General features: G+C 38.6%; 1 protein-coding gene across 3 annotated transcripts in view; it reads left to right on the forward strand.

Moving 5' to 3' along the window:
- CREB5 (cAMP responsive element binding protein 5) overlaps positions 1 to 15,871 on the forward strand; it is a 258,609-nt gene that overhangs the window by 51,833 nt on the left and 190,905 nt on the right. For all 3 annotated transcript variants that reach the window (XR_011093878.1, XM_068674276.1, XM_068674275.1), the window contains exon 4: positions 2,715 to 2,836. Coding sequence is in view for 2 of the 3 variants with exons in the window: in XM_068674276.1 (XP_068530377.1) it covers positions 2,715 to 2,836 (122 nt within the window). In the remaining variant the exon portion in view is untranslated. The remainder of the gene's footprint in view (positions 1 to 2,714; positions 2,837 to 15,871) is intronic.

Here is a 15,871-nt window from a genome sequence, read left to right on the forward strand (position 1 = left end):
ATGTAAATAGTGTCATTAATCTACCAGCTTTGATACTTTTAGATAATAAAGCAGTTATTTGGAAAGACTGACCACAGCTCAGTGTGTTTCAATGTAGGTAACACAATGCATTTCATTATTTCAGTCTGCTTATAGCACAGAAGATACACTTTTGGTACACATAGAAAGAGCAGTATGAAACCTTTGTACATTTCCTCTGGATTGTTTGTTTTCACTGTTAAAGTGGATTTATTTCACTGAGATTTTTTTTCTGTCTTACCTTCATGGAATAGATGCTGAGCAGATAAGGAGCAATCATACTGACTTCAATTACACCTATCTTATAATTGCTTTGTTACCCATCAAGTTACCTTCTGACCTGATGTATTCTGTTGTCATAATGCCTGATTTCTTGATGGGCTGTGTGCCTTAATGAGAAATAACACAAATAACAAGACTTCTTCTATGTTAGTGTATTCTTGTCCACCTTGTTCCCTACCTTCCCCCATGCCCCCCTGAAGAAAATTTAGGACTTTTGGTTTTGGTTAAAGTGGTGCTATCTGCTTGCTTATTATGAAACCCTAGTTTCTCATCTTGGTCAAGAAAATGAGAACTTTCTCATTTGATATGGATATACCACTTCTAAAAAAAAAGATGTTTTGTGTATTTGCCTCACATTCAAATACCAACATACCCTTTATGACATACTTGGCAATGATTAGCTTTCTGTTTTTCTGCAAAGCCATTGTGGTGTTTGCTATAGTAGTATTTAATCCTTTTTGGAAATAAAATCATTTGCTCCTGCTTTTTAGTGCACTGAATTTCCAGTGCAAATTCCAGTCCATGGTCCAAAGACAACTCTGGTGAAAATCTACTGAGTTCAGTGAGGTTACCCCAGAGATCAGTTTGGCAGCCCTTGTTTAGGGTATGGACCTGTGAAGTGCTGAGTGCCCTCGGTCCCCATCAACGTCAGCACTTCGTTGACTTGGCTCCTTATGCTGAGTTTTTGCGAGAGTCTTGGAAAGTCTTGTATTTCTGACTCTGGTAATACAGTAGTCAGCTGTGAAAACTAATAGATAAATATGTGTGCATTCCCAAACGCTTGAGATTTGTTTCCCTTACGCTCACAAGTATAATGCTCAAGCCAAAAGAAATAAACCAGAACTTTAACATTAAGGACTTGCTTTCAATGTTACATCAATATATTTCTGATGGAACATAAATTCAAACCAGTGTATTATTCCTTAGATTACTTAAGAAGGTCAAACCTGTAGTATCATGCCTTCTACAGGTAGAAGTCAGCTTCACTTTGATTTCACAAGGGAGGAGACTGATCCCTCCCACCCAGTTTCCAAGTGGAAACTGCATTTTCTCTTGTGTACATTCTTTTTGTGCTACCTTTTGTTTATTGTTTGCTTTTTTTTTTGTATCCTGATCATGTAATGCTCATTGTGTCCCCCTGTACTGGAAATTGACCAAGCTTAGCTAGGTGCAAAAAAATACCTTTTTTTTTTTTTTCCTTCCAGAACTCACTGAGGTGTGAAGCTCTCTTCTGAGGTCAGAATTGGCCAAGTGTGGGCAACTGGGATTAGTGTGACAGAGTTTTCATTCTTTAAAGAATTAATTTCAAACAATGGGATAGTTGTCAATGACTGTGCAGAAGATGAGTTTTGAAGACAGTCCAATTTTTCCATGAAATTAGGTATTACAAAACATATTGAGCTACAATAAGAAACTAACATGCAAGAGGAGGTTTTGTTAATATAAGTTTGGTAATATGGTTCTGTACTGTAGTTTTGGGGGAGATGAGGAAGCTGATGTGGAGTAGTGAAGATCTTGCCTCAGAATGAGTAGAGTTGCCTCAGAGCTGGTCTTTGAAGAGTTGCTGGCTCCCAAGTTTAGGCTTGATTTCTCATTTCCTGGAGAAAGACTAGCTGAGGTCATCACTGAAGCAACAGTCCACAGGGCAGTTATGCTCATCTGTCTTGCAGGTTTTTGAAAAGAAGGCCAAAAACCTTGTACCTTGACTCCCTCCAACTTGTGACGTTAAATAGAATCTTATCCTTCCCTAAAATTTTTGAGAGGGCAAAAAATTCCTCAAGATGAAGGCATGCATTAAAAATTGTTTTACTCCAGATCTCATAGTTTATATGTATTATCAACACTTTTAGGTAAAAAGAATACCTGAACGCTTCTTTGTGGTCAAAGTTTAGCTTTACATTCCTTCAAAAATCATATTAGAATCGGAACTTCATCATACCATGGCTAACTCCCCATGTGTTGCAGAGTATGTGCATGTTGGAGGTGGTTTCAAGCACTGAAGGCATTAACTACTGCACATCTGCCACATTTACCTGTATGCTGCAGTGGAAACATGCATTGCCATGCAGACTGTGTGTTGTTTTGCATGTGCCTATTCCTGGAGGTTTATGCGTGGTTAAATGACCATTTGCACATGTTAAGGATATATACTTGTGTTACATGCCCTGTGAAAATCTGGCCTGTTTTCTTTCTGGTTGAACGATGACTGCTGCCTGTTTTCAGATGCTGCTGGCAAGCGTTGTCTGTCTGCAGTTCATAGTCAAACTTCAGTACTGTGTGGTTTGTTTTTAATGATGATGTGGTAGGAGTGGGATGGCATGAAGAGGTTAGCTAGCGTCTCTCTTCTTCTGGCAGACAGTTTCTCTTTCTTTTAAATGTTAAATATCAGTGATCATTTCTTTTCATATTCTCAGATCAGACTCCTACACCAACGCGCTTTCTGAAGAACTGCGAGGAAGTGGGCCTCTTCAATGATATCGATTGCTCCTTAGAGCACGAGTTCAGGAAGGCACAAGAAGAAGAGAACAACAAAAGGGTGAGTGTTAGCAGACTGAACCTTTCCTTCCCCTTAAGGACACTGTGAAAGCAGATTGAGCTCTATTACCTGGTAGTAACCTTTTGGTTAGAAACTAGGTGGCACTCTAAGTTGTGACATGCTTTTCAAACTATTGAAACAGTTGACAAAAGAAACCCCAGACCAACAAAAAAAAAAACAGCATTAAACTTCTAAAAGTGTGTAACTGTGTTTGCCAGGGTTTGATTCCAAGTCTCTGCTTTTAAGTAAACTATAATAAAAACCACACACCTCTTGAGGGAGAGGCTTGGGAAAATTATATCACCTTTGAAGTGAGGATTGCAAACTTGCTGAAATACAGTACAGGGAAATGTGGATTATGAGGAGGCATTGACTTCAAAAAGTTGTTTTTCTCTTACCTCTGCAACAGAGTGTCTTTATTTGTCACCAAGGATTCGTGTTGAAGGGACAAACTTTAACTTGCAATTCCTAGTAGATAATGTATCCCGTTTCCAATTAGTATTACATTACTCTCAGTATCTCTATGTTTAGGTTGAATTCTATAGGCCACTTTGTATGGGGTTAAGTAAGCTCACATGGCCAAAGATTGTTACGCTGTTTTGAGGGATCCTAATGAGCTGTTAAAACTTTCAGATAATTGTGAAATAGCTTAATGTCAGTGAGAGGTAATGTGTGAAACTTCAGCTTTTCAAGTAAGCATCCAAAGTTCTGGTTGCTTCTGAGAACTAAAACATGTAATTCATGTGGGGCTTCCTAAAGGAGCACATTGCTTCCTTCTTCCTCCTTGCCATTCCTGAATAACCTGAAAAATGTCTCCCCTTCACAGTGTTCCCTTTTGTGCCTTTGTTTTCCCCTTTTCCATTTCTGCAACTCTTGGGAAATCTTATGTGATATGTCCCCTACCATAGGAGTTCTCCAAGTATTGGACATTGTGTTGTTTAGGTTAGTTCTCCCAGTAAGCTCTATTTGTCTATCTTGAGCATTAACCAGTACCATAGGCTAAAAGAAAGAAAAGAAGGCCACAAAGCAGCTATGGTGCTAAAGCCAGAGGGCACTTCTTAGCTTGCCTCAGCATTATTTTGCCTTTCAAAGTGCTGCTGCCTCCAATTGCAAGTGCTTCCCATGTAGGTGCTGTTTCTTATGTCTGCTGTATTGTCTTTTGCTTTGTTTGTTAATGATCGCTGTCCAATTAAAAACTCATACACGTGAAATATGTGAGCGTGGCTGCTGTGGTTGGTGAAATCTGGAGATAGCAGCATTTTGGGATCTTGGAGGTACTCTGATGTCTACAAAGTGAAGGCACTAGAGGGCTTTTTGGAAAAAAGTGGTGAGACTGATTGCTGAAATGCAGAAAGGGAGAGGCGACGTGGGAAAAAATATGAGAAGGGAGTCTAGAAATAACTAGTGGCTTATAAGGAGGGAGATTGGGACAGATACAGAAGAGGAGAAAGACTGTGACATAGCATTCTAAGCAAAGGAAAAGAGAGTCCAAATATGAGAGTCCAAGTTTTGGTCAAGGGTGGGGAAAATATCTAAGACCAACCTTTGCAGCTTTACATGCAAGATGAATGTTGGGAAACAATGGTGTAATGAGATAAATGTATCTAATTTTAGATTTAATTTGTCAATACTTTTGCTTCTTGTGTGCTGCCAGGGGGATAATTGGCCAAAATTAAGGAGAACATTTATCTGTTTTCTTATGTCTTCAGTACTGATAATTTACAAAGAGGATTCCTAAGTGGTTCTTTCTGCTTTGTTTTCAGGAGTAGGAGATGAGCAGAAATTTACAGATGTGGACTTCTGTGCAACTAGCTGTAAATTACAAGGTTTGAAGTTGCAGAGTCCACTTCAGTTCACTAGAGGGTAGCTGCGCAATCTGATTAAAGTCTAGTCAAGGGCATCAAGTTACCTGATAATACCAGGTGTTGAGTGGCCTCTGGATGTCTTATTCTGCCCTCCTTCTACTAACCCCTGCAACTGCCATTAGTGATCTCCAGGGAGCATGATGGGAAGAGGAAGAAATTATATATATACAAAGCTAAAGTCACACTGTCTTGTTAACCTGTAAGGTTTGTTCTGTGTTTCCAACTACTCTGCTGTATGTTCATTCGTATAATACTGACTAAAAGATAGGAATCTGAAACAGGCCCCAGAAGGGCTTTACACAGATGCAAGAAACAAAGGCCACAACAGAAGGGGACTCCTCTGTAACTACTGCTAACAAAATACTTCTAACAGCCTGTACCTGGAATAAGTGCAAAGTAGCATTCTTGTAACAGATCTACCAGCACGGAGAGACCAATACTAGTAGCATGAAAGTCTTACTCATGCCTCAGAAAATTCTTCCAAAAATATTTTTGGTCAGGTTAATTTCTTTGGACTCTGAAAGAAAGCTTTGTTTGTTTTAGTATATCACTGTGGCTTAGCACACAGCTTGACATTGAAATCTTATAATAGAAAAACACTTTTTTCCCCCCTCTTTGAGAGTCATCACTTGAAAACTGAAAGAATACAATCCAGTTAGCTTTTATTTCCCTCATCTTTCCCTCTTCTTTCTCTCTTTCCCTCCTGGGAAGTGGGAACCCACAGGTGATCCATGAGAATTTGTTGTGATTAAGCTGGTTATGCAGACTGGTGACATTTCAAATTAGGTGTGACTTGCTGTGTGCATATTTCTAGGAACACTGTGTGTACCGTTTTTGGAAAGGTAGTATTGAGGGGAAAGCACTTACGTTATTATCCTAGCTGTTTAACCTGGAACAAATCATTATCATTCTGTCATGGTTGCTCATGTGTAAAGTGGGAGTAGTGCCTCTTTCTGCTTCCCATACTTGATATATCTTACCTGTGAAGATTATAAGTTCATCCATCAAAGACCATCTCTTAAATTATATTTGGGTTAGCCTTTTTCCTGGGGACTGAATAGACTCAAGTAATAGTAATGATGAGGATCTCCAGGCCCTGAACTGAAATGAGAAAAGGAAAGTTATAAATGGAAATGAGATTGTCTATACCAGCAAATATTAGCAAGAAGTCTCTTCTCAAGAAAGGCCCACTCCCTGAAGGCAAAGGATGCTGTAGATCAGAAATAAGCATATCGGTAATCATATGAAAGGCTTTTTGCATCCTCTTGATGGCACTCTTCCTGACACAAGCATAATCTCAAATTCACCACCAAAATTAATACAGATAAAAGCATACCTATACTATCCTTCCACATTCAGAAGTGTAAATATTAAACCTCTCAAGAGCTCTTAAGTTGACAGCTCTGCCTCAGACAAAATTTGCAACCCAAGTCAGCAAGGCAGGAAATGCTAGCACCTTAACCTGCTAGCTGTAGGTTTTAAGTTTACACTGCTCTGAGCATTAAGTACCCAAAGCACTTGCGATGCATTTTACTTGCAAACACATGACCTTTGCTGCTACTGGATAGGCCCTCCATCACATCTTGTTTTTAGCATTAAGGTTGGGTCTGATGGAGTATTGTCAAGGATGGGAAGAGTCAGGATTCATTTGTGAACTAATTGGACCTGATTCATTAAAATGCTTCTTCTGACCTCCCTGCATGAAACAAGAATGTAAATGCACTCAGCATACCATGTAGAATAGTACATACAGTAACATTTAGAAGCAGTGAGTTGAATATATTCAATATGAAGGCATTTTAAAAATCACATTCTGCTCATGTTAGAATTTGGATACATAATTTCCTCAGACTTATCCTGCCATTTTGAAATCTTCTAATCAGCACTCAATGTTGCAAGATAATAAGTAAACTATGCAAATGAGTCAGGGAAACAACTATTAGCAACTAGGGCTTGCTTATATTGCAGGTAGTTCACTGTCAGTCCAGGAAGCTTGTAGCCAGCAAGTCTTCAACATGGCTTAAAGTTCCAGTTCTAATAGACTGTCTCACTGTAGGCACCTTACTGCTCAAAAAGCATCAGCAAAGTGAAGTAGTCCACTGAAGAAAAAAAGACAAATATGATGGTTGCATAGGTTCACACAATTAATGTGCAGCACAGAGTCATGTTTCAAGAATATGTTTTATTTTATTTTTTGTCTATTTTTATAGTAATGCAGGATAGCAGATCTGCAGATTGATTTCCTTCGAAGCATGATCTTGTGGGAGGTGGTGTCAATGCTGCAGTGTGCCAATGTAAAATGGTATAACATTTGAGTGTGTGCCCTTCCTCTACAGCAACCCTGTTAGCTCCGTTCTTCCCTTATAAATACACTGAAACCCCAGTGGGCTGTTTGAGATGAAACAGAAGAATATTGTTCTGGTACTACACAATTCAGAGGCAAGTGTTGAGAAACAGCTGTATTTCACTCATGAAGTAATACAAACCAACAAACTCATAAGTCTGCTCCCAGAGCACTTTTGATTCTCATTGACTGATATTTTGTACAGCAGAAAATGGCAAAGGCCTATGTTTAAATACTTTTTATTTCAATTATTTTTAATTATGCAATCATTAATGCACATGCATGCATTTATCTAAACATGTAAGAATGCTTACACTTTTTTTCAAGTCAAAGTTCCCTCTGATTTCTTATTTTGTTCCTGAGATTATGTGGTGGGTATGTTATAGCAGAAGAAAAATATGTCTAGAATTGATTTATGTTAATACAGTAGCTAAATGACAGGGTACCATGGTTGTACTTGTTGTAATAGCTTCAACCTATTACTTTGTCAATCACTTAAGCTGTGGTCAAGGTGATAGCTCAAACTTAGTAACATAGAATAGCCAAGTTGGAAGGAACCAAGGATCATCAGGTCCAACTCTGGGACCTCAAAGTACCACCCAAAAAATCAAACTGTGAATCTGAGAGCATTGTCCAAATGCATCTTGAACTCCAGCAGGCTTGGTGCCATGACCACTGCCCTGGGGAGCCTGTCCCAGTGCCTAACCACCCTCTTGGTGAAGAACCTTTCCCTAACATCCAGTCTGAACCTGCCCTATTCCAGCTCCATGCTGTTCCCTTGGGTCCTGTTGCTGTCCGCAGAGAGTAGAGTTCAGTGCCTGCCCCTCTGTTCCCCTCATGAGGAAGTTGTAGACTGTGATGAGGCCTCCCCTCAGCCTGCTCTTCTCCAGACTGAAAAATCCAAGTGACCTTAGCCATCTTCCATACATCTTCCATATAGTGCTTTATAGTCCTTTACCATCTTTGTTGCTCTCCTTTGGACACTCTTTAACAGCTTTATGCTTTTCTTATACTGGGGTGCCCAAAACTGCACATAGTACTCAAGGTGAGGCCACACCAGCGCAGAGCAGAGTGAGGCAGTCACTCCCCTTGACCAGCCAGCAATTCATTCATTCTTAATTCTTAAGTTCAAAGTCCAAAATATTACCCCATATTGAAAGATGGAAATATAATAGTTCCCATACTTTAAATATAACATATGTTTTTTTTGCAGATGTGAGCATCTTCATATCATTTCTTCTGGGTGACACAATTGTATTGAGTTTTCAAATGTGCTAATTTTGTCAAATTAAATAGACTTACTGATCTGCTTTATGGGCTCACCGTTGGATTATAAAATTCCTTTTTTTCTTGATTATTAATTTTTGCAACATTTCTGTGGAGAATGGGAATTCTTTCTCTTATTTTCTATGGAAGAAGAGATTTCAAAGAATGTTGTTTTCCAGAGCTCCTTTGTAGTGGGACACCAAGCTCCTGAAGAAATTGCAGACATGGAGTGATATTTCCATGGAGATATTTCCCCTTCACGGTTCTGCCAAGCAAGCAGTTTTCTGTGTCTTTTGGATCCTAAATATCTTTAACAGTGTGGCCCCAAAAGATTGATAGAGATCTTCAAAGGCATTTTGTTGTCTTGCTCTCACTGAAATAAAGCAGGAGTGAATCACTGAGCTACCATAAAGGATATGGACTCAAGTGACGTGCTAAAAATTACACAGGAAGTCTGTGGCAGAGCCTCGGATTGATTCCATATCTCCTCAGCCTCAGCACAGGGCATCGCACAAACCATGTGTGTTAAAGATTTATCAGCTGTTGTTCAGTGTTGCTAAAGACAGGAAGAATGCTCTCCTCCTCTCTCCAGATGGGTAGGCCTGCTGTATTTTAACTGCTTTTCTTAACTTGTGGAGCTCTCCTGGTAGCCACGTGGTGATACGTTACTTTTTACATGGGAATTCTGCAGTTGGTACTTTGGTCCATTGACTTTGAGAGTCTTGTTTTGAGTATATATCTGTAGTTGAGGCACTTATTCCAGGTACTTTGTTATGTTGAACTGCTACAAAAGGGACTACTTCTGCATAACTGTGCAGAAAAAAAAGTGTCAAGAGTTCATAACATGACCTTGCAAAAATATTCAGAGGAATGGGCTTTAACTTGGGCTTGTTGCTCAGTACATCTTGTCTTCTGCTGGTAGGCAGGTCTGTCTTACCTTCTTCTGATGCAATGGACTGTGCTTGAATGGATTTATGTATTTAGATTCTCATAGTCTGAGGGAAGACCTGAATGCTTTTCCATCAGTAAGTGACTACAGCATGCAGAAAGGCAATATTGGAGGGCATACGGTTTTGATTGAGCTAAACCTCCCTAACCATAATCCTTCCATGTTCTTCTAAATTCCAGCTGATGAATCATCTTGCACAGCTCAGTCAGGACAGTCCACTTTCCTTCTGCTTTATATTGTCTCTGTCCCAAAGAAGTTGAGTCATCCTCCTGTAATGTTTGGGTTTTTGTTGTGTTTTGTATATTTTGGCTATGCCCAAAAAGGAAGTCTGCCTGATTTCATTCTGACATTTCCTTCACAACAACATTGCATAGTTGTTGTGCATTTTGCCTTGGTCTTCCTATGAGTGTTTTTAATGGCACAGCTTTCTTGTTACCTGCTCAGATTTCAGCAGCATGGACTGGATGGCACATGATGAAGGGATAAACCTTCCTTGTAGTAGTGTTTTCGGTAAGTCTATCTCTTAGGTAAAGCCCCTAATTCTTGGCAATCTCTCTAGAGTGTACACTCTGCCATTAAACACAAACTCTGCTTCCCAGAGCTGAATTTTAAGTGGACTGCAGCATATATGGTTGGGTAGGTAATAAGATACTGCTGATATACTTCAGAGCAAGGTGCACTTTTACTTTATTTATGAAGATAGACATGCTGGTTGAGGGCTTAATCACAGCTGATAAATCATTTTAAGAAAGCCTATTAGAACCATATGCTTATTCTTTGTATTAATATGGTGTGTCTGTTTCTAGTCTAATAAGCCAGAGTCTCTTCCCCTTTCCCTTCCCCCTGCCTGGTGTGTGAACTATTTATCTGTTTAACTGATATCACTTGCCTAGGGGCATTTCTCTCTTTAAGAGGTATCATTAATAAAACAGGTGAGCAGAGGAGAGAGGAATTCTCACTCTCCAGAGCAAGCAAAGCTGCACGATTTTGGTCATCTTTGTTTAGATGGAATTCAAGAGCAAAGGTCCAAAAGCTGAGAACAGGAAACCTATCAATTAAAGGGTGGAGAACCATGGTATGGCCTTCACTCAGCATAAGGTTGTCATTTTGGCCCAGGTGGTTACAATCCTGGAGCCTGAGAGCTGAGAGGGGGGGAGTACACTGACATTTTGGTTACCTCACCTTTCTCTCCCTCAGCAAGGACTGCTGCAGGAACAGGTTCCATGGCCATCTAATGAGATCCACATTGGTGAAGTTATTCTGTGCCAAGTTCTATTTATCATTAATTGGTGGGTTCACTTGCAGATCTTTCCTATTATTTGCTGATTATACCCCTAAACATTTTATTATCTTGCCAAAATTTGGATGCTAATAATTTCTTGATTTATTGTTTGTTTATAACTGTCTACTGTCTAAGTGAAATGGACATAGTTAGAAGATTTCAAAACAGCAGTGAGCTCTTATGCTGACTGGGTTTCTTTCACATTTTGCACATGGCAGTCGTCTATTTATAAACCTCCGTAGGGACTCCTAAACCTTTACAGTTGGGTTCCTCCCACCACTTCAGCCCCTTTTCTCCCTTGCTCCCCCAAGGCAAGTCTTGCTTTTTGGCATAAAGACAATGATGGTGATTGTTATATGGAGAAAATCCACACGCTATGAACTGTGGGTAAGGTTTTTTAATTTGTACCTCAAGCAAAATAAATTGGAAATTAGAGACATCCAGGAGAGTAAGGGTATTTTAACCATAAGAGATCTTGATCTGAGTTACTAGTAGTCCACAGTGTTACAAAATGAGAAACTGAAAATTTGCTTTACAACAGTTGTGAGCACTCTGTAGCAGAACCATTTTCAAATACTGTATGAAATTATTGTATTTCTAAAAGCCACTGAACCTGACTGTTAAATCTGAAGTACTTCAAAGTAACAAAAGGAATAGTGGAGAAGAGAAAAGTCAGAACAACCAAGCATGTGCCATAGTAGTTAATGAATGCTACAGTTGGATGTTACAACCTCATACATCTCTGGGGCAGTTCCATCAACTGTAATGGAAGTAAAGTTTCTAGCCTATTGCAGCTAGGCAAAAATTTGAAGGAAAAAAGCCTGTGCTCAAAGGTGAGAAAAAAAATCTCACGTCATGAAGAGATGTGAAGAATCTGGCTACTAGCTGATATCCTAATAATATGTAAGCGTCTTTTAAAAAACCTAATAGGGACCAAAAATGTACATTTTCACTATTTTCTTATTCTGTTTTCTCTAAGATGTTTCTTTACAGAAGTTTCCAAGTCCTGTCTGATCAGATAAATATCAATTTACTTTCTTCCCTAATATGTGAGTAAATTGTTTGTGGCTTGGTTTGGTTCTTGGGAGGAGAACAGACATCGGTTTGCCATCTGAATGTACGTGTCAAAGTGCAGACCTGCCAGCGAGTCTGGGGCTGGGTGGGGAGAGACACAGGGAGAATGAACTCAGTGTTACAAACAGTCTCTTTTGAATTTCTACAACCTATTAGTCACAGCAAGCTGCCCTTATTGATTTTGGTAAGAGAGGTCACTTTTAATCCTCTAAAGTGGAGAGAGCTGCATGCACTCTCTATAGCATGACATTAAAATTGACACAGCTCTGCATCACTTCTATGAAAATGCCCTAAACCTAGATGGATTATGGCCTTGCCTTTCAATGGTTACAAGCTGCTAGGCAGAACGTGCTAGCCTAAAATTGGTATAAAATCTTCAAAATACTTGATAAGGAAAGCACAACCAAAAAAAAAAAAAAAAAAAAAAAAAAAGCTGAGAAAATACAAGCAGCCCAAAAATCTGCCCTGCAGTAATAGGCCATTTGTCCTAAGAAAGTTTAATTTCTTTTTTAAAAAATACAGAGGAGTTGAGACTATCATATGAAAGAATAAAGAAAAGTGATCTTATTCTATGATTATGAGGAAAACTTACTCTGGTTGATGGCCCTTGCTAGTTTTGCTTATGTTCTTTAACTAACTAAATCTTTGAATACAATCAGAGTAGTCCCACTTGAATCTTAAGTGTGCTTCAAAATAAACAGCAGAGGTGAACTCTCAGCAGTTTTCTTTTCATCTTTGTTATTCCTGTCCTGACCCTTTTTTCCTGCCTAGTGATCATTTGTGACATACCGTTATTAAGAGAAATCTTTTTGAGGGAAAAATGTGCTCAGTGAGGACAGGAAAACTGTTGTGATCCCAGAGAAGTATTTTTTTTTCCTTTGGAATTCTGGAAAAGGACCAGTGTCCAGAATAATTTTATGCCAGATGTTATTTGGAAATATTTATTTATTTATTTATTTATTTATTTAAAGTGGTCATTGATTTTTTGAGTCTCAGTAAAGGTGTGCAGGAAAATGTGTTTTCCTAAGGGTGTTTAGGGAAACATGTTGCCTGGTCATGTAAGCCTTATATTCTCCCTTTTCATTAGATATGACCTTTTTTATTTATTTTTTTTCTTTAATCCATTTCACCATAGCAGGGAAAACTTATGATTTTATTCATATTCTCCAACATCTAACTGCAGTTGGTATTTTGTACTGTGCCTCATTTTTCTAAAGGCAGCCATTACTGACACCAGCTGAAAAAAGCTGGAGTTCAGGTAAAACTACTGAAGTTACAATTACAAAACCAATCATATTTTGCATCTGTCTCTACCTCCCTCTCCCTCCAAAAAACCTATGAGGTGGGTTAAGACTGATGAAAACAGCAAGCTCAAGACCCTGTACACCAATGAAGAAGAAAAAAGCACAAGATCAAGACCTCTTGCTTCTTATTAAAAGTTAGAAATATTCTTTATAAACAAGAGATATCTGTAAGAGGAACTTCTATAAAATAATAATAATAAATAAGGGACAATGGCACGCTTTAAACCATACAGCCTATAAGTGTAATGCATGTGATGACTGAAGTGCTTGACTTCCATTCCACAGCACCTTTCACTAGGCTAACAGTACTCTACAGTTGTTAGCTAAGTAGGTCTCTCATCTCCTTTTCAACAGAGATTAAAGTAAGTATGTGTGTGTCTATGTGTGCAGTGTGCCTTCCCCTCCTACATTGAGAGAGATTTGCTTTTTTCCTCTTCTTTCCTCGTTTGAGGGGGGTGGGGGGTGGTATTTTCTCCCCGCTGTAGGCGCAGAAAGGGAACTGGCTTTTGGCTTCACCACTCTCACTAAGAAGTGGCACAGCAGCAGCACAGCAGGATGAAAGGTGAATACTGCTTATCTTGTTTGCTTTGATCTGGCAGTTCTTATTTTTATTTTTATTATTTTTATTTTTGCCCCAGTCCTAGTTTTTCTCTTCCTAGCAATGGAGAAATTAAAATAAAAAATGTTGCCTGTTCTTCCTCCTTTGTGTTGAAAGAGTCTGATCTTGGGGTCCTCCCTAATGTCCTAACACTGTACAGAGTAAGGGAGGAACATTCACACTGAAGAAGAGGAAAAGCAATGCCAGTCAGGCAAGGAGAGAGATGAGAGATGTTATGAGGCTGTACGGGGAAAAGAGAAAGATGAATTAATAAAAGAAGGAAGGAACAGCACTAGGCAGACACTAAAAAGGCAGTTCTTATTTTTCAGAGGAGTGAAGTATTAAAATAATGCTGTGATTTTGGATAAGCAGAGAGAGAAGAATGTGAAAAGTATAATTCTCCTCTTCCCCATTGAAATAATATATTTAAGGATGAATTTGGTGAAATAAATTTTGATTCATGGAAACTGAGTCAGTGTGTCCTCTTAATGTTGAATTTAGATGTCAAAAGATGCAGCTGTACAAGAAGAGAGATGTAGATGCTCAATTGATGATTGGTATTATAATATTTTCCTTCTGGAAAGGAGGAGGGAGTTGGGACTGAGCCTGGATGCTATTGTTTCTGTTTTCAGTCGTCTTTATAAAATATTTTTTTTTCCTCACAGTCTTGTTTTATGTCTGAAATCTTTGTCCCATGGGATGTATGTATCTATGTAAGGCCCATTTCTCTAATGAAAAGTAGTTACCATAGTTCTCTCCCATTTATATTATATTTTTGTTCCAATACTGTAAACTCATGCAAATGTGAATGCCAACATACACATTTTAGGACAACTAGGAAAACTATTAAGTTTGTTACACCTCCACACATAAGTTCTTATTTTGTGGATTATTGTTTGGCCTGAATCTTTTTCAGGTACACTTCTCCTACCCTAGTTTCTTTGCTTTGCTTTATCCATCTCAGCCAGTTAAATATGTATATAAATGCTTTTCTGAAATGGGGCCAAAGACCACGTACTTCAATAGTTCTTAAGCATGTGTTTAACTTCAAGCATGTGTGTATTCAAGCTTGTTGAATAGAGATAGTTTGTGAAACAGGGCTTCCCAACATTAGGATTTCAATTGTCTGTTTTAATGTATCTTTATTATTGCCTCCCATGGACTATAGGTAGCTATTGTTACTTGAGTCCTGCAGGTGAAGAAAGTTACAGTTTGGATGACAACCATTTAAGGGTAAAAACAATCTTTTGGCTACCCTGCTATTACAACATTTTTTTTTACTTCCTCCTAATAACTAACTAGATTATGTTCCATGAATGGAAATAATGATTGGAATTTCAAGTTATGTTTAGAAACTTACTCATTTCTCTGGAGGAATAAAAATGACCTGCTACTTAAAAACAAACAAACAAATGAAAAACTATAATAATTTTTTGAGATTTGTGTATTTTCTAACAAAACTTGGTAACAAGGTGGTAGTGTGTGTGTGTATATATATATATATGCACCATTATTGACAAAATTAATGTGAAGCACATATCCAGTCTTCTGGATACATATTTTTTTTTGGGATTTCTCGAGAAAGTACTTTTAAAGTACAGTAAAATTAAATTAAAATCCCAATGACTTTTTCATTCACTTGCATCCTTCTGTGTGCAAATGGGGTAAGCCAACTGCACTATGTTGTTTTGTTTTTTCTCCATCCAGGATCACAGGTAGCATGGGGTGGAAAGTAGATTCCATGGAGCAGGTGATGTCTCTGTTGGAAGATGCAGGGGAGGAGAGAAAGGCAGTGAGGGAAATGTTTCTTTCAAAATAATTCTTAGTAAACTTTTAGTGATGAGGTAGTCAAATGGACTTCCTGATGACAGTCTAAGTCATCAAAAAAAACAACAACAAACAAACAAACAAGCAAACACCCTCATTTTACTATTGTAGTTGAACTGCTTAGTAGTGTTTCACAACAAAGTGCACTTCCCTTGTTTTTATGTAAGGTGGTAAGACTTAAAAATATAATTGGGCTTTCTCTCTCTTTTCTTGCTGCTTTTCAATATTCACTTCCTCGCATTCCATCTTCAAAACAGCTAATCCGTATCCCCTTCTTCTTGAATAGCATTATCCTGACAACACAGCAGTGAAAAGAACCAAGACTGCAGGACTTCTAACAATGCCGGAGGGCCCCAGGAACAGGAATGCCCTGAAAAAAATGTGCTCCCATCCAGCTGCCCTTCATATTGTTGTCTCCCTATCCAATTTACTAGAGAATTTCCCACTGGCTCTTGGCTCGTTCCCAAATGAGAATGTAATCTTTTAAAGATTACACTGCATAATGGAGGGACAAGGAGCTCTTTAT

Source organism: Anas acuta, chromosome 2 (genome assembly GCF_963932015.1).
Source record: "Anas acuta chromosome 2, bAnaAcu1.1, whole genome shotgun sequence".
Taxonomy (NCBI): domain Eukaryota; kingdom Metazoa; phylum Chordata; class Aves; order Anseriformes; family Anatidae; genus Anas; species Anas acuta.